The 26,885-nt window shown below is 41.1% G+C and overlaps 1 protein-coding gene across 1 annotated transcript; it reads right to left on the bottom strand.

The window, feature by feature from the left end:
• Nucleotides 1–3,000: 3,000 nt before the first annotated feature.
• LOC311144841 (spindlin-Z-like) lies at nucleotides 3,001–26,795 on the bottom strand. Its single transcript, XM_084180998.1, has 6 exons — nucleotides 26,720–26,795; nucleotides 6,537–6,645; nucleotides 4,820–4,868; nucleotides 4,448–4,698; nucleotides 4,017–4,250; nucleotides 3,001–3,833 (listed from the first exon to the last, which is right to left on the bottom strand). Exons 2-6 carry the CDS (start codon nucleotides 6,586–6,588, stop codon nucleotides 3,634–3,636), a joined length of 786 nt encoding a protein of 261 aa, XP_084037124.1. The 5' UTR covers nucleotides 6,589–6,645; nucleotides 26,720–26,795; the 3' UTR covers nucleotides 3,001–3,633.
• Nucleotides 26,796–26,885: the final 90 nt, after the last annotated feature.

Here is a 26,885-nt window from a genome sequence, read left to right as displayed (position 1 = left end):
AGGGAAATAAGTGTTTGACCCCCTCTCAATCAGAAAGATTTCTGGCTCCCAGGTGTCTTTTATACAGGTAACGAGCTGCGATTAGGAGCACACTCTTAAAGGGAGTGCTCCTAATCTCAGTTTGTTACCTGTATAAAAGAGACCTGTCCACAGAAGCAATCAATCAATCAGATTCCAAACTCTCCACCATGGCCAAGACTAAAGAGCTCTCCAAGGATGTCAGGGACAAGATTGTAGACCTACACAAGGCTGGAATGGGCTACAAGACCATCGCCAAGCAGCTTGGTGAGAAGGTGACAACAGTTGGTGCGATTATTCGCAAATGGAAGAAACACAAAATAACTGTCAATCTCCCTCGGCCTGGGGCTCCATGCAAGATCTCACCTTGTGGAGTTGCAATGATCATGAGAGGAATCAGCCCAGAACTACACGGGAGGATCTTGTCAATGATCTCAAGGCAGCTGGGACCATAGTCACCAAGAAAACTATTGGTAACACACTACGCCGTGAAGGACTGAAATCCTGCAGCACCCACAAGGTCCCCCTGCTCAAGAAAGCACATATACATGCCCGTCTGAAGTTTGCCAATGAACATCTGAATGATTCAGAGGAGAACTGGGTGAAAGTGTTGTGGTCAGATGAGACCAAAATGGAGCTCTTTGGCATCAACTCAACTCGCCGTGTTTGGAGGAGGAGGAATGCTGCCTATGACCCCAAGAACACCATCCCTACCGTCAACCATGGAGGTGGACACATTATGCTTTGGGGGTGTTTTTATGCTAAGGGGACAGGTTCAAATAAACCTATCATTAAAATTATAGACTGATAATTTCTTTGTCAGTGGGCAAACATACAAAATCAGCAGGGGATCAAATACTTTTTTTCCCTCACTGTACAACCACTGACTGAATATGTACGCACAAGGTCCATCCTTACATGCACACACATTTCTCCCAATCAAATAAGGAAAGCTTTTTGTGGATACATATAAATAAGCCAGTAAAAAATGTGTATAAACTGACAAATGATTTATTTAGAAATGTTACCCCTTAAATGCTGTACAACACTGGCACCTTTAGTTGGCACTCATTTAGCATTATCAGTACGTTGGCTCCTGTAATGCACCTTACAAAAACAACAAAATAAATGTCACAATTGACATACGCTAATAACTTTGAAAAGAAACAACTGACATGCAACTCACATCAACTTACATTTAGCTATATGCATGCAAACACAAGTCTGCTTTTCAGAACTGACATTACACACAGTAACACACACAGAGTAATGCACAACAGTAATGTTAAATGCCTTGATGACTCCCTCAGCCATCAGCAGCATATGATGATTTCTACATCTTGGAAATCACGAAGGGGCCATCAAGGATCTTGAATAGACCTGTTGCCCGCCTTCAAAATGTCTTAGCAATAATATTACAGAGGTTAGCAGGTGCTCATCTTTGTGCGCGAGAGTGATTGTTGTAGTGGTAAATAAACCTGCAGCAGCTCCAGACATAGGCTTCAGTAACACAATTTGAACATGCTAACAATACAACAATTCTCATCTAAAATGTTAACCATTTTAAATATCTTTCTAAATCCTTGGTTCAAATTCAAAATGTTGCAAGTGATGTATAATACTATTATACAGTATCAAGTTAATCATGAAATCAACCTCTTGTCAGAAAACAGCAATAAATTACTATTTGCTTAAATGAGAAATAAACGTATGGATTGTATTGAGGCTGAATTCAGTTAAACAATGACATTATCAAAACTAACCTAATTGATGGTAGGTGGCTCAGTAGCATATGACCCAAAATACATTAGAACATTAACAGACCCTTTGCTTATTCAATTTATACCACACATTCTTTGATATAAATGTTTCTGAGATCTATCACTCCGAAAACATGTGGCACAGATGTGAAAGAGGGAAAATGGGCATGTAGAATTGAAGGTAAAAATAATAATAATAATAATAATAATAATATGCCATTTAGCAGACGCTTTTATCCAAAGCGACTTACAGACATGCCTGCATACATTTTTGTGTATGGGTGGTCCCGGGGATCGAACCCACTACCTTGGCGTTACAAGCGCCATGCTCTACCAGCTGAGCTGAAATACTTCCAAAGCAAATTAAATGTATCAAGCTGTATGTATCACAACGCTAACAAGAAGATAATTGATACACTATATTTCTTGTTAGCCGCATTTATAATTGTCTCTTTCATATACATTGAGTGTACAAACATTAAGAACACCTGCTCTTTCCATTACATAAACTGACCAGGTGAAGGCTATGATCCCTTATTGATGTCACCTGTTAAATCCACTTCAACCAGTGTAGATGAAGAGGAGGAGACAGGTTAAAGAATGATTTTTAAGCCTTGAGACATGGCTTGTGTATGTGTGCCATTCAGAGGATGAATAGGAAAGACAAAAGATTTAAGTGCCTTTGGACGGGGTAGTAGGTGCAACTCAATATTCTGATGTTTTATACACTCAGTGTATAGTTAGTTATGTGTATCAATCATTATCCTTTTAGTGTTTTGGACAACAACTCTAGCATACAGTAACTCCAGCAAAGGGGTAAGAGTGAAATGTGTTAATACAAATTCTAATCAGATTTGGATGATACAAACAAAGAGTATTACATAAAAATAATCACAAGTATTATGTGTCAAAAGATATGTCATTTCAGGTTGAAGGAAATGAAAATAAAGTCTATAAAAGCCACTGTAAATTAAAATCGTTATAATTAAATAATTGATTAACTTTGCACAACCAATCAGCCAAACTGCTAAGGGAATTTACTCTAATACAAATTTTGATTTGACAGAGTAGTAGAGGTCTAGACACCCATTTCGGGAGAATGCAAGTGTGGCCGACATAAAATAACACTGATTAAAAACTAAAAGGAAGAAGCGCTTGGATTTCCTTGGTCTCAGAAACTAGCCTTATGCGAAGGACAATATCACAATGACAGTAAGGAATAAAATGAAACCACATAATTTAATGTAATACCTTTCTTTTTACACTGATTACTAGGATGTTTGACTGATGTGTAATATGCCATTTAGCAGACGCTTTTATCCAAAGTGACTTACAGTCATGCATGCATACATTTTACATATGGGTGGGGGAATCGAACCCACTACCCTGGCTTTACAAGCTCCGTGCTCTACCAACTGAGCTACAAAGGACCACAGCTGTTGGACTGATGCATGCTCAATTCTGAGGATGCTAAACCCACAAGTTAACAAAAGTGGTGGAAACATGTTACGAGATAACCTCACAAGAATACATTTACAGCATCATAGACAAGTAGAAATACACAAAATTCTCACTTTTCTTTCACGTTAAGAAAAACGTTGATTTGTCTCCTGGTGTCTGGCCCAATTGAACAGTGTTCAGACATGGTGAATTCTGCAGAGGTCTCTTCTTTTAGAATCAAAGTGGACTTCAAACAAAGTACACTAAAAGCTTTCGCATTGGAAGCAGTGACACAGGAAACGACAAGTTTCACATTCGCAGCCTGTGAAGGAATTGTCCATTTAACTGATTGATGTCTCAAAGAAATCCTGAGAACATTTGCCATGGTCTGTGAATCAATCATTTTCTCAATGCACTAAGACGTTTTTACTAAATCGTAGACGTAGATGTGAAAGTCGTCATCAAACTTGATGAAATACACAGACGGTTTGGCATCAACCTGATGGATAACCATGCCAGTCCTTTTGCCGCCATCCTCTTTGGCATATTCCACTTGTTTGCCAACAAGACTATCCACCACTTCTCCAGGCTCTCTCTCTGTTGGGGTCGAGTCATCTGCAAAAGCATAGAATATTACAAGCTTTAGTGAGATAATTGGTTGAATACATTAATGTAGTATGATTGTATCTACAGTAATACTACTTAGAATTACATGTTTTTAAAGAAAGAGTGAAATAGAGAGACATTAAACAATGTCTACAGTGTAAACACAAAATATAATTTCTGATGGACTCTCACTTGAATCAGGCATTATCCGGAGATCCCCCTCTTTGTAGTCATCCAAGAGCTGGTACATGTACAAAACAGGGTCCTTTTCGTAAGTGATGTAGAACCATGTGTTCATAATGGGAGCCCGTGCTAGCACCATGCCCCTCCACTCCTCCTTTGGTCCTTCATCTTGCTCAAACATGTGCTCCACTGCTTTGCCTATCATGGTTTCTGCTAGCTGGGCATCACTGACGCGAGCTGGAGCTGCATTACAGAGAGCAGTTTCAAATGAATAGCAAATATGGTTATGAAAATACAATTTGTAACATATAAAGGTATGCATGATCAAATACAAATCTAGCACGAGTGCGTTGGTTCTAACATACTCATACTGAACAGACAAATGTAATATGCTTACGGCAGAGCAAGGCCGATTTTTGTTGTGTCTTCACAATACCTACCAACTCGGTCTGGTAAAACCTCCAGGCCTTGCACCCTCTCATCTTTGTGAAGCTCAAGTCCATAGATGCAGTCAAAACCATCATACTTGATCAGGTAGAGAGAGGGGTTGACAGGGACTTGGTCGAGAACTGTTCCATTCCACTGGGACAGCTTGGTGTCTTCCTTCCACTGGTGAGTTATCCTGCAACCCACTATGTTTCGTCTGGGTTGGGCAATAGGCTTGCTTGGACCAACATTATTCTTCTGCTTCCTATAGAGACCCCAATTTGAAAGGCAGTATGTAATGTCAAATCAATCTATCAAAACATCTGTCTGTTTGTAAGCCAACCTTTTCATAACTCTTATGCCGAGTCTACACAATGAGAACTTACTTGTGGGAATTTTTCTTCTTGATCAGATTTGCAGATACCCCAGTATTCCCTAAAATTACAAACAAACGTGTGCATGAAATATCTCCCCCCCAAAAAAAATCTGCCTACAGAAAGTATTCATACCCCTTGACTTATTCCACATTGTTGTTACAGCCTGAATTCAAAATGTATCACTTTTTTTTTCTCCCTCATCTAAATACCCCATAATGACAAAGTGAAAACATGTTTTTAGAAATTCTAGCATATGTATTGAAAATGAAATACAGAAATCAAATTTATTTAAGTATTCACAGAGTCAATACGTGTTAGAATCACCCATGGCAGCGATTACAGCTGTGAGTCTTTCTGGGTAAGTCTAAGAGCTTTGCACACCTGAATTGTACAACATTTGCACATTATTCTTTTTAAAATTCTCCAAGCTCTGTCAAGTTGGTTGTTGATCATTGCTAGACAGCCATTTTCAAGTCTTTCTATAGATTCTCAAGCAGATATAAGTCAAAACTGTAACTCGGCCACTCAAGAACATAAATTGTCTTCTTGGTAAGCATCTCCAGTGTAGATTTGGCTTTATGTTTTAGGGTATTGTCCTGCTGAAATGTGAATTAATCTCTCAGTGTCTGGTGGAAAGCCACTAGGATTTTGCCTGTGCTTAGCTCCATTCTGTTTATTTTTTTATCCTGTAAAACTCTCCAGTCCTGAACGATTACAAGCATACCAGCCACCACTATGCTTAAAAATATAGAGAGTGGTACTCAGTAATGTGTTGTATTGGATTTGCCCCAAAGATTACACTTTGTATTCAGGACAACAAATGTATTGCTTTGCCACATATTTTGCAGTATTACTTTAGTGCCTTGTTGCAAACAGGATGCATGTTTTGGAATATTTTAATTCTGTACAGGCTACCTTCTTTTCACTCTGTCAATTAGGTTAGTATTGTGGAGTAACTACAATGTTGTTGATCCATCCTCAGTTTTCGCCTATCACAGCAATTAAACTCTGTTTTTTAAGTCACCATTGGCCACGCTGTTTCCTTCCTCTCCGGCAACTGAGTTAAGAAGGACACCTATATCGTTGTAGTGACTGGGTGTATTGATACACCATCCAAAGTGTAATTAATAACTTCACCATGCTCAAAGGGATATTAAATGTTTTTTTGTTTGTTTTGTTATCTACCAATAGGTTCCCTTATTTGCAAGGCATTGGAAAACCTCCCTGGTCTTTGTGGGTGAATCTGTTTGAAATTCACTGCTCAACTAAGGGACATTACCGATAATTGTATGTGGGGTACAGAGATGAGGTAGTCATTCAAAGATCATGTTAAACACTATTATTGCACACACAGTGAGTCCATGCAACTTATTATGTGACTTGCTAAGCACATTTTTGTGAACAAGGGGTTGAATACTTAAATGAATCACGGCATTTCAGCGTACATTTTTTTTATAAATTTGAAAAATGTCTAAAAACATAATTCCACTGACATTACGGGGTATTGTGTGTAGACCACAGACAAAAAATCTCAAAGTAATCCATTTTAAATTCAGGCTGTAACACAACAAAATGTTGAAAAACTAAAGGGGTTTGAATACTTTCAACGCGCTGTATATTACTGTATCATACTTATATCTTTAAAAACTCATATGGTGTAGTAGGCTATATGTCATGTGTAATGTTCCGGCTGCATTCATGTACACAAGGCGTGAGTGTATCTCACCCCCATCAGCTCTGGGGCGCTGCCCTGGCGTCTTCCCAAATGGGGTCTTCATTGATATACATGTAGGTGAGCAGCCAGGCTGCCAGACTATGGGGTGACAATGTCTCTACTAGAGAATCAGGAGAGAGAGGGACACAATGCAGGTGGGGCACTAGGTGGGAGGATCACTCCCATCCAGTGCAGGAAAACAGACTGTTGCACTTCAGACTGTTGAAAATGAGTATGCGTTAAACATTGGGCACAGAAGAGAAACTCTGCAACATTATGAATGATTTTTGGGTAGAAGATGTCATAATAAGCAAGTATCTCATCTGCAAATTTAACTGATATGAACCCAATCAGTCATGCTGACTCATGTGTTCTACAGACCTATCCTTCCGCAATTACACAATCATATAGTTTAGCTGCCTAAAAACAATGGCAGAACAGTAAATCATTTTTGTTTCAGGGTTACTTAACGGCTCTCAAATCAAATCAAATTGTTTTGTCACATGCGTCATAAAACAACAGGTGTAGACTAACAGTGAAATGCTTACTTACAGGCCTTTCCCAACAATGCAGAGAGAAAATTGAGAAATAGAAAAGTAATAACGCATAATAATGAAAGTAATATTAAATAGACAATGAGTAACGATAACTTGGCTATATACACGGGGTACCAGTCCTGAGTTGAAGTGGAGGGGTACGAGGTAATTGAGGTAGTTATGTACAGTACCAGTAAAAAGTTTGGACACACCTACTCATTCCAGGGTTTTTCTTAATTTTTACTATTTTCTACATTGTAGAAAAATAGTGAAGACATCAAAACTCTGAAATAACACATATGGAATAATGTAGTAACCAAAAAAGTGTTAAACAAAATCAAAATATATTTTATATTTGAGATTCTTCAAATAGCCACCTTTTGCCTTGATGGCAGCTTTGCACTTTCTTGCATTCTCTCAACCAGCTTCATGAGGTAGTCACCTTTAATGCATTTCAATTAACAGGTGTGCCTTGTTAAAAGTTAATTTGTGGAATTGATTTCCTTCTTAATGTGTTCGAGCCAATCGGTTGTGTTGTGACAAGGTAGGGGTGGTATACAGAAGATAGCCCTATTCAGTAAAAGACCAAGTCCATATTATGGCAAGAACAGCTCAAATGAGCAAAGAGAAACGACAGTCCATCATTACTTTAAGACATGAAGGTCCGTCAATCCGGAAATTTCAAGAACTTTGAAAGTTTCTTCAAGTACAGTTGCAAAAACCATCAAGTGCTATGATGAAACTGGCTCTCATGAGGACCGCCAGAGGAAAGGAAGACCCAGAGTTACCTCTGCTGCAGAAGATAAGTTAATCAGAGTTACCAGCCTCAGAAATTGCATTAAATGCTTCACAGAGTTCAAGTAACAGACACATCAACATCAACTGTTCAGAGGAGACTGCGTGAATCAGGCCTTCATGGTTGAATTGCTGCAAAGAAACCACTACTAAACGACACCAATAAGAAGAAGAGACTTGCTTGGGCCAAGAAACATGAGCAATGGACATTAGACTGGTGGAAATCTGTCCTTTGGTCTGATGAGTCCAAATTTGAGATTTTTGGTTCCAACCACGGTGTCTTTGTGAGACGCAGAGAAGGTGAACGGATTATCTCTGCATGTGTAGTTCTCACAGTGAAGCATGGAGGAGGAGGTGTGATGGTGTAGGGGTGCTTTGCTGGTGACACGGTCAGTGATTTATTTAGAATTCAAGGCACACTTAACCAGCATGGCTACCACAGCATTCTGCAGCGATATGCTATCCCATCTGGTTTGCGCTTAGTGGGACTATCATTTGTTTTTTAACAGGACAATGACCCAAAACACACCTCCAGGCTGTGTAAGGGCTATTTGACCAACAAGGAGAGTGATGGAGTGCTGCATCAGATGACCTGGCCTCTACAATCACCTGACCTCAACCCAGAGATGGTTTGGGATGAGTTGGACCGCAGAGTAAAGGAAAAGCAGTCAACAAGTGCTCAGTATATGTGGGAACTACTTCAAGACTGTTGGAAAAGCATTCTTCATGAAGCTGGTTGAGAGAATGCCAAGAGTGTGCAAAGCTGTCATCAAGGCAGCTACTTTGAAGAATCTATAATCAAAATATATTTTAATTTGTTTAACACTTTTTTGGTTACTACAGTTGAAGTCAGAAGTTCACATACACTTAGGTTAGAACTCGTTTTACAACCACTCCACAAATGTATTGTTAACAAACTATAGTTTTGGCAAGTCGGTTAGGACATCTACTTTGTGCATGACACAAGTAATTTTTCCAACAATTGTTTACAGACAGATTATTTCAGTTATAATTCACTGTATCACAATTCCAGTGGGTCAGAAGTTTACATACACTAAGTTCACTGTGCCTTTAAACAGCTTGGAAAATTCCAGAAAATGATGTCATGGCTTTAGAAGCTTCTGATAGGCTAATTGACATCATTTGAGTCAATTGGAGGTGTACCTGTGGATGTATTTCAAGGCCTACCTTCAAACTCAGTGCCTCTTTACTTGACATCATGGGAAAATCAAAATAAATCAGCCAAGACCTCAGAAAAAGAAATTGTAGACCTCCACAAGTCTGGTTCATCCTTGGGAGCAATTTCCAAACGCCTGAAAGTACCACGTTCATCTGTACAAGCATAAACACCATGGGACCACGCAGCCGTCATACCGCTCAGGAAAGAGACACGTTCTGTCTCCTAGAGATTAACATACTTTGGTGCGAAAAGTGCAAATCAATCCCAGAACAACAGCAAAGGACCTTGTGCAGGAAACAGGTACAAAATATCTATATCCACAGTAAAACGAGTCCTATATCGACATAACCTGAAAGGCCTCTCAGCAAGGAAGAAGCCACTGCTCCAAAACCGCCATAAAAAAGCCAGACTACGCTTTGCAACTGCACATGGGGACAAAGATCGTACAATTACCCCAAGCATACTTCCAAAGTTGTGGCAAAATGGCTTAAGGACAACAAAGTCAAGGCATTGGAGTGGCCATCACAAAGCCCTGACCTCAATCCTATAGAAAATTTGTGTCCAGAACTGAAAAAGCGTGTGCGAGCAAGAGGCCTACAAACCTGACTCAGTTACACCAGCTCTGTCAGGAGGAATGGGCCGAAAATTCACCCAACTTATTGTGGGAAGCTTGTGGAAGGCTACCCGAACCGTTTGACCCAAGTTAAACAATTTAAAGGCAATGCTACCAAATACTAATCGAGTGTATGTAAACTTCTGACCCACTGGGAATGTGATGAAATAAATAAAAGCTGAAATAAATCATTCTCTCTACTATTATTCTGACATTTCACATTCTTAAAATAAAATGGTGATCCTAACTGACCTAAGACAGGGAATTATTACTAGGATTAAATGTCAGGAATTGTGAAAAACTGAATTTAAATTGATTTGGCTATGGTGTATGTAAACTTGCGACTTCAACTGTACATGATTCCATATGTGTTATTTCATAGTTTGGATGCCTTCACTATTATTATACAATGTAGAAAATAGTAAAAATAAAGAAAAACCCTTGAATGAGTAGGTGTGTCCAAACTTTTGACTGGTACCGTACATATAATTAGGAATAAAGTGACTAGGCAACAGGATAGATAAACTGTAGCAGCAGCGTATGTGATGAGTCAAAAATGTTTGTGCAAAAAGGGTCAATGTAGATCAGACCCTTTTTTTCAATTTTCGCCTAAAATGACATACCCAAATCTAACTGCCTGTAGCTCAGGACCTGACGCAAGGATATGCATATTCTTGATACCATTTGAAAGGAACCACTTTGAAGTTTGTGGAAATTTGAAATTAATGTAGGAGAATATAACACATAAGATCTGGTAAAGGATCATACAAACAAAAAAACATGTTTTTTTATTTTCTTATTTTTTCCCTCATCATCTTTGAAATGCAAGAGAAAGGCCACAATATAGAGAAAGGCCACAATATATAATATTGCAGTTTAGGCGCAATTTAGATTTTTGCCACTAGATGGCAGCATTGTGTGTAAAAAGTTTCAGATTGATCCAGTGAATCATTGCAATACTGGACAATTTTGTATCAGGTCTGCCAAAATGTGCCAAATTGGTCAATTGATACATTTTCAAGTACATAACTATAGAGAACATACAAAAATGATATGGTAATACAAAATGTAAGTTTACACACTCCCAGGAATGTCATACATGATGGATCATTAGCTTATACACTAACTTTCACATGTATAGATGGCTGGGCAGGGTGGGTGTGGATCCAGAGACAGCAGGGGTTCAAACTGTAGAACCCAGTTCCTACATTTGAATATAAAAATGGATTTGCTACATTTTATCTCTGGGACACTTAGGATGACAAATCAGAGCAAGATTACTGAATGTAAGCACATTATTTACCTTCAGAGGTGAATGTATCAAACCAGTTGCCGTGATACGTTTTTGTTGTTGTTGTGCACTCTCCTCAAACAACAGCATGGTATTTTTTCACTGTAATAGCTACTGTAAATTGGACAGTGCAGTTAGATTAACAAGAATTTAAGCTTTCCGCCCATATAAGACATGTCTATGTCCTGGAAAGTTTGCTGTTACTTACAACAGTCATGCTAATCACATTAGCTCACGTTAGCTCAAACGTCCCGTATACGGGACACCGATCCCGTAGAGGTTAACCAAATAGCTACCCGGACTAATTATTTAGCCATCATATGGCTTGGGGGTAAAAGCTGTTCAGGGTCCTGTTGGTTCCAGACTTGGTGCATCAGTACCGCTTGCCATTTGTGGGATAATGGTGTTGATGTGAGCCATGACCAGCATTTCAAAGCACTTCATGGCTACAGACATGAGTGCTACGGGTCAGTAGTCATTTAGGCAGGTTACCTTAGTGTTCTTGAGCACAGGGACTATGGTGGTCTGCTTGAAACATGTTGGTATTACAGACTCAGTCAGGGACGTGTTGAAAATGTCAGTGAAGACACTTGCCAGTTGGTCAGCGCATGCTCGGAGTACGCGTCCTGGTAATCCGTCTGGCCCAGCGGCCTTGTGAATGTTGACCTGCTGAAAAGTCTTATTCACATCGGCTACGGAGAGAGTGATCACATAGTCATCCGGAACAGCTGATGCTCTCATGCATGCTTCAATGTTGCTTGCCTCGAAGCGAGCATAGAAGTGATTTAGCTCGTCTGGTAGGCTTGTGTCACTGGGCAGCTCACGGCTGTGCTTCCCTTTGTAGTCTGTAATAGTTTTCAGTTTCCCTGCATCAAAATCACCGGACAGCATTTTCTTGTTTGCTTATTGCCCAATACAGCTTGTTGAGTGTGGTCTTAGTGCCAGCATCGGTTTGTGGTGGTAAGTAGACTGCCACTAAAAATATAGATGAAAACTCTATTGGTAAATAGTATGGTCTACAGCTTATCATTAGGTATTCTAACGTAGGAGAGCAGAACCTCGAGACTTCCTTAATATTAGAGCCGTCATTAACAAAGAGACACACCCCTCCCCCTAACCTTCCCCAATGCTGACATACGGTCTTGACAATGCATAGAAAAAAACAGCTAGATGTACATTATCCATGTCCATGTTCAGCCACGACTCAGAGAAACATAGGATATTACAGTTCTTCAGGTCCCGTTGATAAGATAGTCTCGAACGGAGTTCGTCCAGTTTGTTCTCCAGTGATTCTACCTTCACCAATAGAATGGAAGGTAGAGGCAGATTATTTATTTGCCGACGTAGTTTCATCAGAGAGCCCACACGTCGGCCTCTCTTTAGCCGTCTTTTCCGAGTCTCAGGGATTAGGGCCTGGTCCGGGGTGAGCAGCATGTCCTGCGCCGCTGACTCATTGAAGCAGAAATCTTCATCCAAATTGAGGTTAGTAATCGCTGTTCTGATGTCCAGAAGCTACAGTATTTTCAGTCATAGGAAACGATGGCAGAAACATTATGTATAATAAAAAATGGTCAGGAGACCGTAAAACGGCAGCTATCCATTGCAGCGCCATTCTATCTCCACAGTGATTTCACAGTCTAAGCAAACGGAGTTACAGAGCACCGTTTGTGTTGCGTTCCAAAAATGCAGCTGCACAAAAGTATGTAGAACTACTTAGAGAGCTACGTAAACTAACCTCCGACGGAGCCGTTGCGTAGACTGTGTAGAGCCCATAAGTTGTGCACACCATAGGAAACCAGTTATATATATATTCAGTGAGTCATAATTACAGTACAGAGACCAGCTATGCCTACCCATACTGAGGTCAATACAGACCATTTACAAAAATATGTACCCAACTTGTAAAGTGTTGGTCCCATGTTTCATGAGCTGAAAAAAAAGCTTTTTGTCGCAAATGTTGTGGACAAATGTGTTTACATCCCTTTTAGTGAACATTTCTCATTTGCCAAGATAATCCATCCACCTGACAGGTGTGGCATATCAAGAAGCTAATTAAACAGCATGATTATTACACAGGTACACCTTGTGCTGGGGACAATAAAAAGGCCACTAAAATGTGTAGTTTTGTCACACAACACAATGCCATAAATGTCTCAAGCTTTGAGGGAGCGTGCAATTGGCATGCTGACTGCAGGAATGTCCACCAGAGGTGTTGCCAGAGAACTGACTGTTAATTTTTCCACCATAAGCTGCCTCCAATGTCGTTTTAGAGAATTTGGCAATACGTCCAACCGGCATCACAATCGCAGACCACGTGTAACCACGCCAGCCTAGGACCTCCACATGGTGGCGGTGGGGTTATGGTATGGGCAGGCATAAGCTACGGACAACAAACACGATTGCAGGAAGTACCAGTGACGCGCTCAATACGGAAGTGGTCCGATGAAGCGGATGCTAAATTACAGGACTGTTTCACTAGCACAGACTGGAATATGTTCTGTGATTCATCCGGTGGCATTGAGGAGTTTACCACATCAGTCATCGGCTTCATTAATAAGTGCATAGACACAGATGTCTCAGAATGACCTTCTTGATCCAAACCAGTCAGGTTTCAAGACTGGTCATTCAACTGAGACTGCTCTTCTCTGTGTCACGGAGGCTCTCCGCACTGCTAAAGCTAACTCTCTCTCCTCTGCTCTCGTCCTTCTAGACCTATCTGCTGCCTTTGATACTGTGAACCATCAGATCCTCCTCTCCGAGTTGGGCATCTCCGGCGCGGCTCACTCTTGGATTGCGTCCTACCTGACAGGTCGCTCCTACCAGGTGGCGTGGAGAGAATCTGTCTCTGCACCACCACTGGTGTCCCCCAGGGCTCAGTTCTAGGTCCTCTCCTATTCTCGCTATACACCAAGTCACTTGGCTCTGTCATATCTTCACATGGCCTTTCCTATCATTGCTACGCAGACGACACACAACTAATCTTCTCCTTTCCCCCTTCTGATAACCAGGTGGCGAATCGCATCTCTGCATGTCTGGCAGACATATCAGTGTGGATGACGGATCACCACCTCAAGCTGAACCTCGGCAAGACGGAGCTGCTCTTCCTCCCGGGGAAGGACTGCCCGTTCCATGATCTCGCCATCACGGTTGACAACTCCGTTGTGTCCTCCTCCCAGAGTGCAAAGAGACTTGGCGTGACCCTGGACAACACCCTGTCGTTCTCCACTAACATCAAGGCGGTGACCCGATCCTGTAGGTTCATGCTATACAACATTCGCAGAGTACGACCCTGCCTTACACAGGAAGCGGCACAGGTCCTAATCCAGGCACTTGTAATCTCCCGTCTGGATTACTGCAACTCGCTGTTGGCTGGGCTCCCTGCCTGTGCCATTAGACCCCTACAACTCATCCAGAACGCCGCAGCCCGTCTGGTGTTCGACCTTCCCAAGTTCTCTCACGTCACCCCGTTCCTCCGCACACTCCACTGGCTTCCAGTTGAAGCTCGCATCTGCTACAAGACCATGGTGCTTGCCTACGGAGCTGTGAGGGGAACGGCACCTCCGTACCTTCAGGCTCTGATCAGTCCCTACACCCAAACGAGGGCACTACGTTCATCCACCTCTGGCCTACTGGCTCCCCTACCTCTGCGGAAGCACAGTTCCCACTCAGCCCAGTCAAAACTGTTCGCTGCTCTGGCACCCCAATGGTGGAACAAGCTCCCTCACGACGCCAGGACAGCGGAGTCACTCACCACCTTCCGGAGACACTTGAAACCCCACCTCTTTAAGGAATACCTGGGATAGGATAAAGTAATCCTTCTATCCCCCCTCACCCACCCCCCCCCCAAAAAAAATATATACATATATTGTAAAGTGGTTGTCCCACTGGCTATCATAAGGTGAATGCACCAATTTGTAAGTCGCTCTGGATAAGAGCGTCTGCTAAATGACGAAAATGTAAATGTAAAATGTCTAAAGTTTTGAGGGAGCGTGCAATTGGCATGCTTACTGCAGGAAAGTCCACCAGAGCTGTTGCCAGAGAAATTAATGTTCATTTCTCTACCATAAACCACCTCTTAGAGAATTTGGCAGTATGTCCAACCGGCCTCACAATCACAGACCACAATCACAGAGTGTTCCATGGTAGCAGTGGGGTTATGGTATGGGCAGGCATAAGCTACGGACAACGAACACAATTGCATTTTATCGATGGCAATTTGAATGCACAGCGATACCGTGACGAGATCCTGAGGCCCATTGTCGTGCCATTCATCCGCCGCAATCACCTCATGTATCCGCATGATAATGCACGGCCCCATGTCGCAAGGATCTGTACACAATTCCTGGAAGCTGAAAATGTCCCATTTCTTCCATGGCCTGCATACTGACCAGACATGTCACCCATTGAGCAGGTTTGGGATGCTCTGGATCGACGTGTATGACAGCATGTTCCAGTTCCCGCCAATATCCAGCAACTTCGCACAGCCATTGAAGAGGAGTGGGACAACAGATGCATATCTGTATTCCCAGTCATGTGAAATCCATAGATTAGGGCCTAATTTATTTATTTCAATTGACTGTTTTCCTTATATGAACTGTAACTCAGTAAAATCTTTGAAATTGTTGCATGTTGCGTTTAGATTTTTTTTCAGTATAGTTAGTTAAATAGTTAACCAAATAGCTACCCGGACTAACTGCATTTACTCTTTTTGCACTAACTATTTTGATTCATAACATACGCTGCTGCTACTGTTTATTATCTATCCTGTTGCCTAGTCACTTTATTCCTAGTTATGTACATATCTACCTCAATTACCTCATATCCCTCCACATCAACTCGGTACTGGTACCCCGTGTATATAGCCAAGTTATCATTACTGATTGTGTATTTTTCATTACGTGTTATTACTTTTCTATTATTTCTCTACTTTCTTTCTCTCTGCATTGTTGGGAAGGGCCCTTAAATAAGCATTTCACTGTTGGTCTACACCTGTTGTTTATGAAGCATGTGACGAATAACATGTTATTTGTATCTTGGAAATAGACCTGTAAATACACAGTTACAATAGTCGGAAATATTAACTATGAATATTTATGATGAACGTGAACTTTACTTTTTGGTAGCGGTTCAATATACAACTTTCCAAGTCAAATTTGCTCTCATTCAGTGCTGTATGGTCCTGCCTGACATAAATGATTACAGTTACACTGCAGTAATCCCAACATCCCGATAGGGTCATTCCATGTCATTTCAGTAAGCCATGACACCCACCATCTCAGATTGTTCAGAAGTCATTTCTGTAGTTAGATAAGATTAGCATTCCTGCAACATTTTGTTATAATATAATCTTTGAGAAATTAAGCTAATTGATTGCACCGAAATTGGCCATTTTAATTTATAGGATTCATTAATATTCAATAAATATAGTACCTAACATCCAATTTGGACCAAACTTTTTTTTCTAACAATGAGTAAGACATTGTAAGACATCCCATCCCACCCCACCCTAACAATGAGTATACAGTATCAATCAGTTCTCTATGTCTGATAAGTAGTATGGAGCTGCAGTTGTTTCTTCATCCTATGTAATGTCCACATCACCAACGAACTATCATGGTCCAAACACACCAAGACAGTCGTGAAGAGGGCACGACAAAGCCTATTCCCCCTCAGGAGATTTGGCATGGGTCCTCAGATCCTCAAAAAAATTCTACAACCGCACCATCGAGAGCATCCTGACTGGTTGCGTCACCGCCTGGTATGGCAACTGCTTGGCCTCCGACCGCAAGGCACTACAGAGGGTAGTGCGTACGGCCCAGTACATCACTGGGGCCAAGCTTCCTGCCATCCAGGACCTCTATACCAGGCGGAGTCAGAGGAAGGCCCTCAAAATTGTCAAAGACTCCAGCCACCCTAGTCATAGACTGTTCCCTCTGCTACCGCACGGCAAGCGGTACCGGAGTGCCAAGTCTAGGTCCAAAAGACTTCTCAACAGCTTCTACCGCCATGCCATAAGACTCCTGAACAGCTAATCATGGCTACCCGGACTATTTGCACTGCCCCCCCCCACCCCATATTTTTACGCTGCTTCTACTCTGTTAATTATTTATGCATAGTCACTTTAACTCTACCCACATGTACATATTACTTCAACTACCTCAACTAGCCGGTGCCCCCGCACATTGACTCTGCACCGGTACCCCCCTGTATATATAGCCTCCCTACTGTTATTATATTTTACTTCTGCTCTTTTTTTCTCAACACTTTTTTGTTGTTTTATTCTACTTTTTTACTAAAAATAAATGCACTGTTGGTTAAGGGCTGTAAGTAAGCATTTCACTGTAATGTCTGCACCTGTTGTATTCGGCGCATGTGGCCAATACAATTTGATTTGATATTACCAGGTTCTGACCACTAGATAGTGCTGTTCCTACTATTATGTTATTTTTTTTTTTTAAGATTTCCAAATCCAATGGGTGGGGGTGGGGGGGGGGGGTCTTAAAACAAAAAACAACAACATTGGAACATGTAGGCCAGGGGTGTCTAGTGGTCAGAACTTGGTACTATCAGGATGTAGAATAGGACATAAATGTAACCACTTCAATTTCTAATTTCTCAGAACATCACCAAATTCATTGGGAATACATTACATAGGATGAAGTAACAACACTCCGAGCCGCAGCTCCATACTACTTGTCAGACATAGAGAACTGATACTATATATTAGTTGTTGAAAAATGTATGCACTCACTAACTGTAAGTCACTCTGGATAAGAGCGTCTGCTAACTGACTAAAATGTAAAATGTTGTTGGGGTGGGATGTGTTGGGTCCTTCCGTGGGTGGCTTTTGACCATTTCTTTGGATTCCTCATGTCAACTCATTAGCTAGGTTTCCATCCAATTGGCGACAGATTTTCATGTGAATATGTAAACATTTGCATAAAAACATTGTTTACATCAAATTGCCTTGTTGCGGATAAAAGGCGTGATGACTTAGTGCACATAAAAATACCTTTTGCGGTTAAATTCCCATGTACCGAATAATGAATACAAGTTAAATGGTTTTCTATCGCATCTTCAACTCTACTGATGGTTTTCTCATGAAATAATTGCGTTATATAGCGAGTGTGCCCACTCTGGTATTGGCACCTGCGCTCTAGCTAACAGCTCGCAGATACAATGTGGGTATAGCCTATATCACAGGTGTCAAAGTCATTCCACAGAGGGCCGAGTGTCTGCGGGTTTTCGCTCCTCCCTTGTACTTGATTGATGAATTAAGGTCAATAATTAGTAAGGAACTCCCCTCACCTGGTTGTCTAGGTCTTAATTGAAAGAAGAAAAAAAAAAATCTGCCACGAGGCCCTCCATGGAATACGTTTGACACCCCTGGCCTACATGATGAGATTATTATGGACAAAAGTGCGAGATTGTTTTTATTTGTCAAACGGCAGCCAAGCATTGATGATCATGTCACCAGAATAAAACCCCCGATATTTATTGGAAAGGAGCATCAAGCTCATCACCTTGCACTTTCACCACCCTGTGAAGTTCATCATAACTTATTTCATCTGTAGCCTAATAAACTGCATGCTTTCACGACGAGTCGTAGTGGGAGGACCACCCAACATGTCATTGCGTGACCCCAAGTTAACTTCGATATGATGGTTGTTATATCAATATTTGCACTTAAAAGCGTTTCCACCGACATTTCTTGCATCATTAATATTACTGACACAAAAATATCACACCCTGTCTAGAGTATTTTGTTTTGTCGACATTTGGAAAGTTTACCGACAAATGTTCTGTTTCCTTGAGGCTTGTCATGACATTTTTTATCCAACATATTTTACACGCATAAAAAGGTTGGATGGAAACCACAGGAGGCTGCTGAGGGGAGAACGGCTCATAATAATGGCAGAACATAACGGAGCAAATGGAACAGCATCAAACACCTGGAAACCATGTGTTTAATGCATTTGTTACCATTCCACTAATTCCGCTCCAGTAATTACCACGAGCCCGTTCTCCCCAAATAAGGTGCCACCAACCTCCTGTGATGGAAACCTGGTAATTGTTAGAAAAAAGTTAGGTGCAAATCGGATGTTAGGTTCTATATTTATTGAATATTAGGCCTATATGAATCCTATAAATTAAAATGACCCGTTTGGGTACAATCAATTAGCTTAATTTCTCAGAGAAAATCTTCTCTTGTGCTTTTGGAGGTGGAACGACCCTATATGTACATATGCCATTTATGGCAAACAAGAGGCACCTTAGGATGGTAAAACTTGCTGTATGTGATCATTTATGGTTGCTGGGGTTTGACTTTGAAAAAGTGGTCTTTGTGTGTCATGCTTGATCAGCTCCACCTCATCTGCAACCCTTTTACTGTTCATCAAAACCCAGGGATCTTCTTCAAATGTACATGGCACTATATTATATTATTTTATAGTATGACGAATACAATTGAACATAGCTGAATGAAATATAAAATATATTTTCTACAAATGATGAGAGTGCGCACGAGGCTATTCTGTGTTGAGTGGTTAACAAAGAAATAGGTACTCCTATATGATTTATTTAGAGTTATTTATGTAACTTTAGTTGTGATACAAATGTTGGGCTATACAGTGCATTCGGAAAGAATTCAGGCCTCTTGACCTTTTCCACATTTTGTTACGTTACAGCCTTATTAAAAAATGGATTAAATTGTTTTCCCCCCTCATCAATCTACATACAATACTCCATAATGACAAACCAAAAACAGGTTTTTAGAATTTTTTGTAAGGTCTCACCAGAGATGTTCGATCGAGTTCAAGTCCGGGCTCTGGCTGGGCCACTCAAGGACATTCAGTGACTTGTCCCGAAGCCACTCCTGCATTGTCTTGGCTGTGTGCTTAAGGTCGTTGTCCTGTTGGAAGGTGAACATTCGCCCCAGTCGGAGGTCCTGAGCGCTCTGGAGCAGGTTTTCATCAAGGATCTCTCTGTACTTTGCTCCATTCATCTTTTACCTCGATCCTGACTAGTCTCCCAGTCCCTGCAGCTGAAAAACATCCCCACAGCATGATGCTGCCACCACCATGCTTCACGGCAGGGATGGTGACAGGTTTCCTCCAGACGTGACGCTTGGCATTCAGGCCAAAGAGTTCAATCTTGGTTTCATCTGACCAGATAATCTTGAGTCCTTTAGGTGCCTTTTGGCGAACTCCAAGCAGGCTGTCATGTGCCTTTTACTGAGGAGTGGCTTCTGTCTGGCCACTCTACCATAAAGGCCTGATTGGTGGAGTGCTGCAGAGATGGTTGTCCTTCTGGGAGGTTCTCCCATCTCCACAGTGGAACTCTGGAGCTCTGTCAGTGACCATCGAGTTCTTGGTCACCTCCCTGACCAAGGCCCTTCTCCCCCGATTAGTCAGTTTGGCCGGGCCGCCAGCTCTAGGAAGAGTCTTGGTGGTTCCAAACTTCTTCCATTTAAGAATATTGGAGGCCACTGTTCTTGGGGACCGTCAATGCTGCAGAAATTTCTGTCCCTCGTCACAATCCTGTCTCGGAGCTCTACGAACAATTCATTCGACGTCATGGCTTGGTTTTTGCTCTGACATGCACTGTCAACTGTGCGACCTTATATAGACAGGTGTGTGCCTTTCCAAGTCATGTCCAATCAATTGAATTTACCACAGGTGGACTGCAATCAAGTTGTAGAAACATCAAGGATGATCAATGGAAACAATATGCACCTGAGATCAACTTCGAGTCTCATAGCAAAGGGTCTGAATACTTATGTAAATAAGGTATTTCTGTTTTTAATTTATAATACATTTGCAAAAATTTATAAAACCCTGTTTTCGCTTTGTCATTATGGGGTATTGTGTGTAGATTGATGAGGAAAAAAACGTCATCCATTTTAGAAAAAGGCTGTAATGTAACAAAATGTGGAAAAAGGGAATACTCTCCGAATACACTGTATGTTTTGATTTTTTATAGATTCTAAGGCTGCATGATGCGACTAATGATTACTTGAAAAAAGTTGCATGAAAGGCCTGAGCTCTGTTTTGTTTTTTACGCAGGCTGTACACACTTCATCAGTCTCTCATTCACAATTTGACAAGAAGTTGATAATTCTCGAATTTCCCGACTGCAACCGCTTTGTGTGGCCGTAATGCCCTCACAAAAAAATCCATGCCTTTTGCGGCCAGTGGCCGTAGTGCCCTTGGGCTGAATATAATAGTTATAATTTCCTTCTCCCAGCTGTGTGCCGAAAAACCTCTCACTCACATGGTTCTACGACACATGATCAGGTCTTTCTCACATGCTACAAGTGAAGACAGACACATCGGGGACGCAACTACGCACGTCCTTATCCAATTCCGAGGCGCGTATTGGAAGAACTGTCCACATTTACTTTGTCAGCCAACAAGATGAGTAGGCCTAATGAACAGCAAAAGCACTAGCCTATATCAATCTACTATCCCCCATAGTACAAAAGTTGACCTATTCTATTCTGTGCGAGAAATAAATATTCCAAACAGTCTGGGACAGTTGTGGGATGCGATAGATCCCAAATTAATACAACCACTAGCATCAAAAAACCTGTTTTAAGCAATGAGCCTGACAAAACAGATGAGAATGTTTAGATAAAAATGTTGATACACTATTAGGCTATTTGTACACTTTATAAGCACAGCAATGCGCACACGGCAGTAGGCTATAAGCGTGAACTTTCCATTAGCAGGAAAACACCATTCTCAAAAGTGACCACAAATTATGCATGTAATGCTTTTATTATAAAGGTGCATTTTTATGGTGAAAAAGATCTTCCCCAATCTTGAAACTCACGCGCTGTATGTTACAGGCTCTACACTCGTAAAGCGGATTAATGTGCTTCATTTTAAGAAGTTATTTGGCCACTTTAGTTGTGATACAAACCTTATGAAAACATATAGGCCTATGGGCTAGGCTACATGAGGTGTGCGACTATGATTTGAAAAAGTCGCAAAAAAAAGGCTCTACACTCGTAAAGCGGATTAATGTGCTTCATTTTAAGAAGTTATTTGGCCACTTTAGTTGTGATACAAACCTTATATAAACATATAGGCCTATAGGCTAGGCTACATGATGTGTGCGACTATGATTCGAAAAATTCACACAAAAAAGGCATTGTTTCTTATGCTGGGCATCATTCACAAGTGATAATATATAATTCACAAGTGATAGGCTAATATTGTCACCCATCACACTATTCTTGATTTAATCTTGTCTTTACATATACTACATAATATATTTGTTTTGATTTAGAATGAACCATTGTCATGCACCTGTCTCGAAACAGGGGCAGCGGAAAAATATATGTAATCTATGCACTTAAATAGCGAATGGAGGACGCTTTTCCCGTGGTTAATTTTCATGCCAGCCAAGTAGGCTATACTCCTGTTGTAAAGAGACGCAATGTGCTTAATATTAGGAAAGTTGAGAAATAATTATAGTAGGTCTAGCCTATAGAAAGCTGATGGGATCCTTCTCTTTTTAATAGAGGCCATCACTCTGTTTTCTCACGCAATTGCATAGCCTATAGAAATGTTGCCCAACATGAGCCCATGGGCTCTCATGAAGTGTTTCATCAGATTTTCGATGATATTTGCATTGATGTCAGAGTGATTAGAGGGACAATCGAGTGCTGAGTACCAGGTAGTTAGCAAGTTTGGTAGGCTACTAATGACCATCAGCAGCAACAGAGCTTGGAGAAGCCTAATTACTGTGACTAAATGGTAATGAGATTTGACTGCCGTCATGACTGGTGACCGCCGGTGTGGCGGTAATACGGTCAACGTAACAGCCCTAGTAATGATAGAGTAATTATCTTTGAACGCCAATGACATTTGTGAATTGCCAAACCGGCCGTTCACAAATTCAGAGCGTTACCATGTTCCTCAGTTAATTCATCTCAACACTGAGTGCGCTCAGGATGCACGCAGAGTATAGCGTTGTTGAATCATACAAACGTTGTAACAGCAAATTACCAACGTCAAATGACCAACGTTGCTAAGCTTGCTAGATAACCTCCTTCAATTAATGACAGAATATCTTCTCCTATACTGTATTTGGCAAAATCGAATTGATGATTATACAGATAGCAGATCAGCTCATGAATAACAGGGAGATGAAGAGTGCAAATAGTTTAAATATCAAGGTATCTTAACAGGTATTTTGACATACATAGGCGAGAGACATGCTTTGATAATGCAACCTATATATTACAGAATAAAGTTAAGAATTTTCATGCGAGACGGGAGTCAGCCTTTTGGGTTTTAGTGAGATTGGGACTGGATAGGAAAACAGCCTAGGCTCTAGGACAGGGTTTCCAAAACTCGGTCCTGGGCTCCCCCAGGTGCACGTTTTTTTTTATTTTCCTAGCACTACACAGTTGATTCAAATAACCAACTCATCACCAAGCTTGGATTATTTGAATCAGCTGTGTAGTGCTACTGCAAAAACCAAAACGTACACCCAGGGGGGGCCCCAGGACAGAATTTGGGAAATCCTGCTCTAGGACAGGTGAAGATAGCATTTTCCCTCATGCCTCTCTGAATTGTTAAAAGACTTCATGTCTATGACGGAGACGCATATGTAGTGAATTGTGCATAGACCTATCAAATTTGTGACGGTCTGAAGAGACAGCTCAAAAGAGGCACACATTCTTTTATTGGCTATACTGTAGAGGTTTCGTTAACTGCAGTCGGGTCGCGTGTGCGATGTTTGTTCTTTGAATTTATGCTGACTTTGTGTGAAGTTAATATGCTAGGCTAAAGGCTTCCATTCAACAAGCTGTTTGGATAATGTGCCATTTTAGTTGTTTCTAATCTGATGCTGCTCATGTTGTGTATTTTGTGGAATTGCATTAGTGCCGACATTGGGGGGAAATGTTGTAATTTCCCGGGTCTTGTCATTGTATTTTTCCTCGGGAAATGTGAAGTGTTCCCGGGACAGTCCCGGTTACCCATGTGAATCCCTACAACCAACGCTTCATAGTCATAGTCCATGACCTAGCTACACTAACTAATCTCTAAGTAACCGGAGGTCACCCTCACAGGTTCTGTCACTCTCCACTTCTCCTGCTGGGGGTGCACCAGTCCGTAATCAACGCCAACCACCCACAATAAATTGCGGCCATATTATCATCCTACCTGACTTCCAAAGGAATATAAAGAAATATGTAGGATGTGACCTGCAGGACTTTTTTTTTTTTTACATTTCCATTTTAGTCATTTAGCAGACACTCTTATCCAGAGCGACTTACAGTTAGTGAGTGCATACATTACTTTATTTTTCATACTGGCCCCCCGTGGGAATCTAACCCACAACCCTGGCGTTGCAAACGCCATGCTCTACCAACTGAGCTACATCCCTGACGGCCATTCCCTACCCTACCCTGGACGACGCTGGGCCAATTGTGCGCCGACCCATGGGTCTTTTGCCACATTCAACATAAGAAACTCCACCCACAGGCTAATTAGGCGTTGGAAAGATCTAAAGACAAGTGTGTTCGTGACAGCCCTTTCACAGACTTTCCCTCACAACCAGACAACCAACCATTCCCCAGTGTCATTCAGGCTGCGATAACATTTGGTATGCAAGCTGCATCTGCTGACTGCCTATAGCGAACTGTAGAAATGGAAACTGATCACCCCACAGCCCCAATACCCCACCAGTCATACAAGAAGGATACTACCCTTGTCGCTGCAGCTTGCCCAGAATGACCAGTTAGCTGGTCAGGTACCAGAACTACGACCACAACTTGCTACTTTGTCTCCTCACCCTTTATTAAAGACACAATCATTTCCTAGTCACCTCAAAGACTTTGAATCAACCTTGTACACTTCGTTTTAGTGGGTACTAGAGTAGCTGAGTGTTGTATTATGGTTGCTTTCCTGTAACTTGGTTACGCTACTATGTGTTTGTGTCGTGAAAGGCTTGTTATTATATTGTGTAGAATTACCCATTGTTGATATGCTGTAAGTCTGTGAATGAGATTAAAAAATAAAACACATTGAAGTTGGCTTCGGCTATTCAAAAAAAGAGGCATGGCAGTGCCACTCATAGTTAGATATACCAAGAGCTTTATGAAACCATTTTAAAGATAGAATAACACAATACAAAATGAACAAGGGCTACTTAAGTGCAGGTGTTGGAGTGTAATCTTGTTGGCCATATTGGATTCAGAATAAAATGTATTCACACCAACAGTCTTTATAGGCATAAGTGTTGTAAACAATTATTTAAAAAATGCCTCATTTACAAAATTCATATTTACAGGTGATTTAACCTCCATCAAATGTTATTATTGCAGCCATGTTGAATTTTGGATGGCATATTGGATTTGAGGCAAAATATAAAGATAATCTCTGATGGCCCCCTGATTTAATTGCAATACTAGGGGCTAAAAGATACAAAATCCTTTAAGGAACATTGAACCCCAAAAACTTTAATTTCGATGTCTGAGCCCACTTGTTTTCCTTAGAGCCAATTACAATAGTCACAACATTTAAAAAAAACATGTAGCCTAACTGTTTGCATTTTTGTCAGGCAGGAGCATACAGCACTGAATGACCATACAGTACTGAATGAGAGCAAGTTCATAGTTGATATTTCCACCTATTGTATCTGTGTGTTTACAGGTCTATATTTCCAAGATGCATGAAGACATCCTAATGCTGTTTGTTTATGTATGTAGGGCAGACAGCTGACTACTTGTATTACAAGTTGGAGCAATATCAGAGCTTGCAATATTGGGTTACATGACTTTATGTGGCCCACACCCTCCAGTCAGGCATTATTCTGCACTTTTTCAGTTTGGTGGGGGTGGGGTTCTTTAGAGCAGATTACAATAGCCACAACAAAACAAAACAAAAACAAAAAAAACATGTTACTGTATGTATTTTTATCAGGCAGGACCATATAGCACTGTTTGAGTTAAGGGGGTTTGTCACAATATCTATCAATTTAACCACTTTTGCAGTAAAATATTTTCACACAACCATGCACTTCATATATGAGACCTTAGAGATATGGAAAAACATGGTTTATTTTACCTCGGGTAGGGGTATAAAAAAATGTGGGAGCCTTGCCACTAGCCTAATAGGCTGTCTTTCCTGAAAATGTATAAACAATAGGGATTTACCCAAATAATCCAGATAGGAACAGAAATGACTGTTTAGTAGACTAGAATTAGCCCCACCCCCTTCAGACATGGCTTTTCAAAGATGATTTACCTACAGGTAACATTGAAACAATGTGTATCTGTCTCATTGCCTCGACCTAACTATACTTTTATTTAACAGACATGGAAAGCAGTTATAGCTAAGTAAATCTACTCAATATTCTCTGGAGTGACCCAAGAATATATAGGATTGCCATTTATACAATGAATAAAGTCAAAGGGAGGAACTGCTTGCTTGCTGCTGCACATCTCCCCTCACATGTAAACACATGTGCATCTTAAAGCACTGATTCGCTTGATTGTCAAATAGGTGGATTGACTGGATTCTAACAATGTCAGCCATGTTGAACTAGCAGTATATACAAACCCCGCATCAGTGTGCAAAAACGGCGCAAGCGAACAAAGGAAGGGAAAGTATATGGTCTGTCTGACATGCATTCGAAATGCAAACAACAAACCAGGTTTATACACAAATGTCCCATGCACACGCATACCTCCCATTGAACTAGTGGTCGTCTGAGTCCATGCATTTAATAACTAAACGAGTGATTAGTTTGGGGGCTGCTTACCCGATGAATTGTAAATCTAATTAATTGGTCCCCTCTCGCTTTTCCTCCAGCTCCGTTTGCATGCAACCCTAAAGCTATGACCAAATCCACCGCTGTGAAGCAGGCAACAATAATTAAGTACTTCCGGGTCACGGATTTTTGGAATCCTTTAGAATAAGAGTCCTGT

The sequence above is a fragment of the Coregonus lavaretus genome (genome assembly GCF_964263955.1).
Source record: "Coregonus lavaretus genome assembly, chromosome: 17".
Classification (NCBI taxonomy): Eukaryota; Metazoa; Chordata; class Actinopteri; order Salmoniformes; family Salmonidae; genus Coregonus; species Coregonus lavaretus.
Note: the sequence above shows the minus strand (reverse complement) of the source record. Positions and strands in the feature narration are given on the sequence as shown.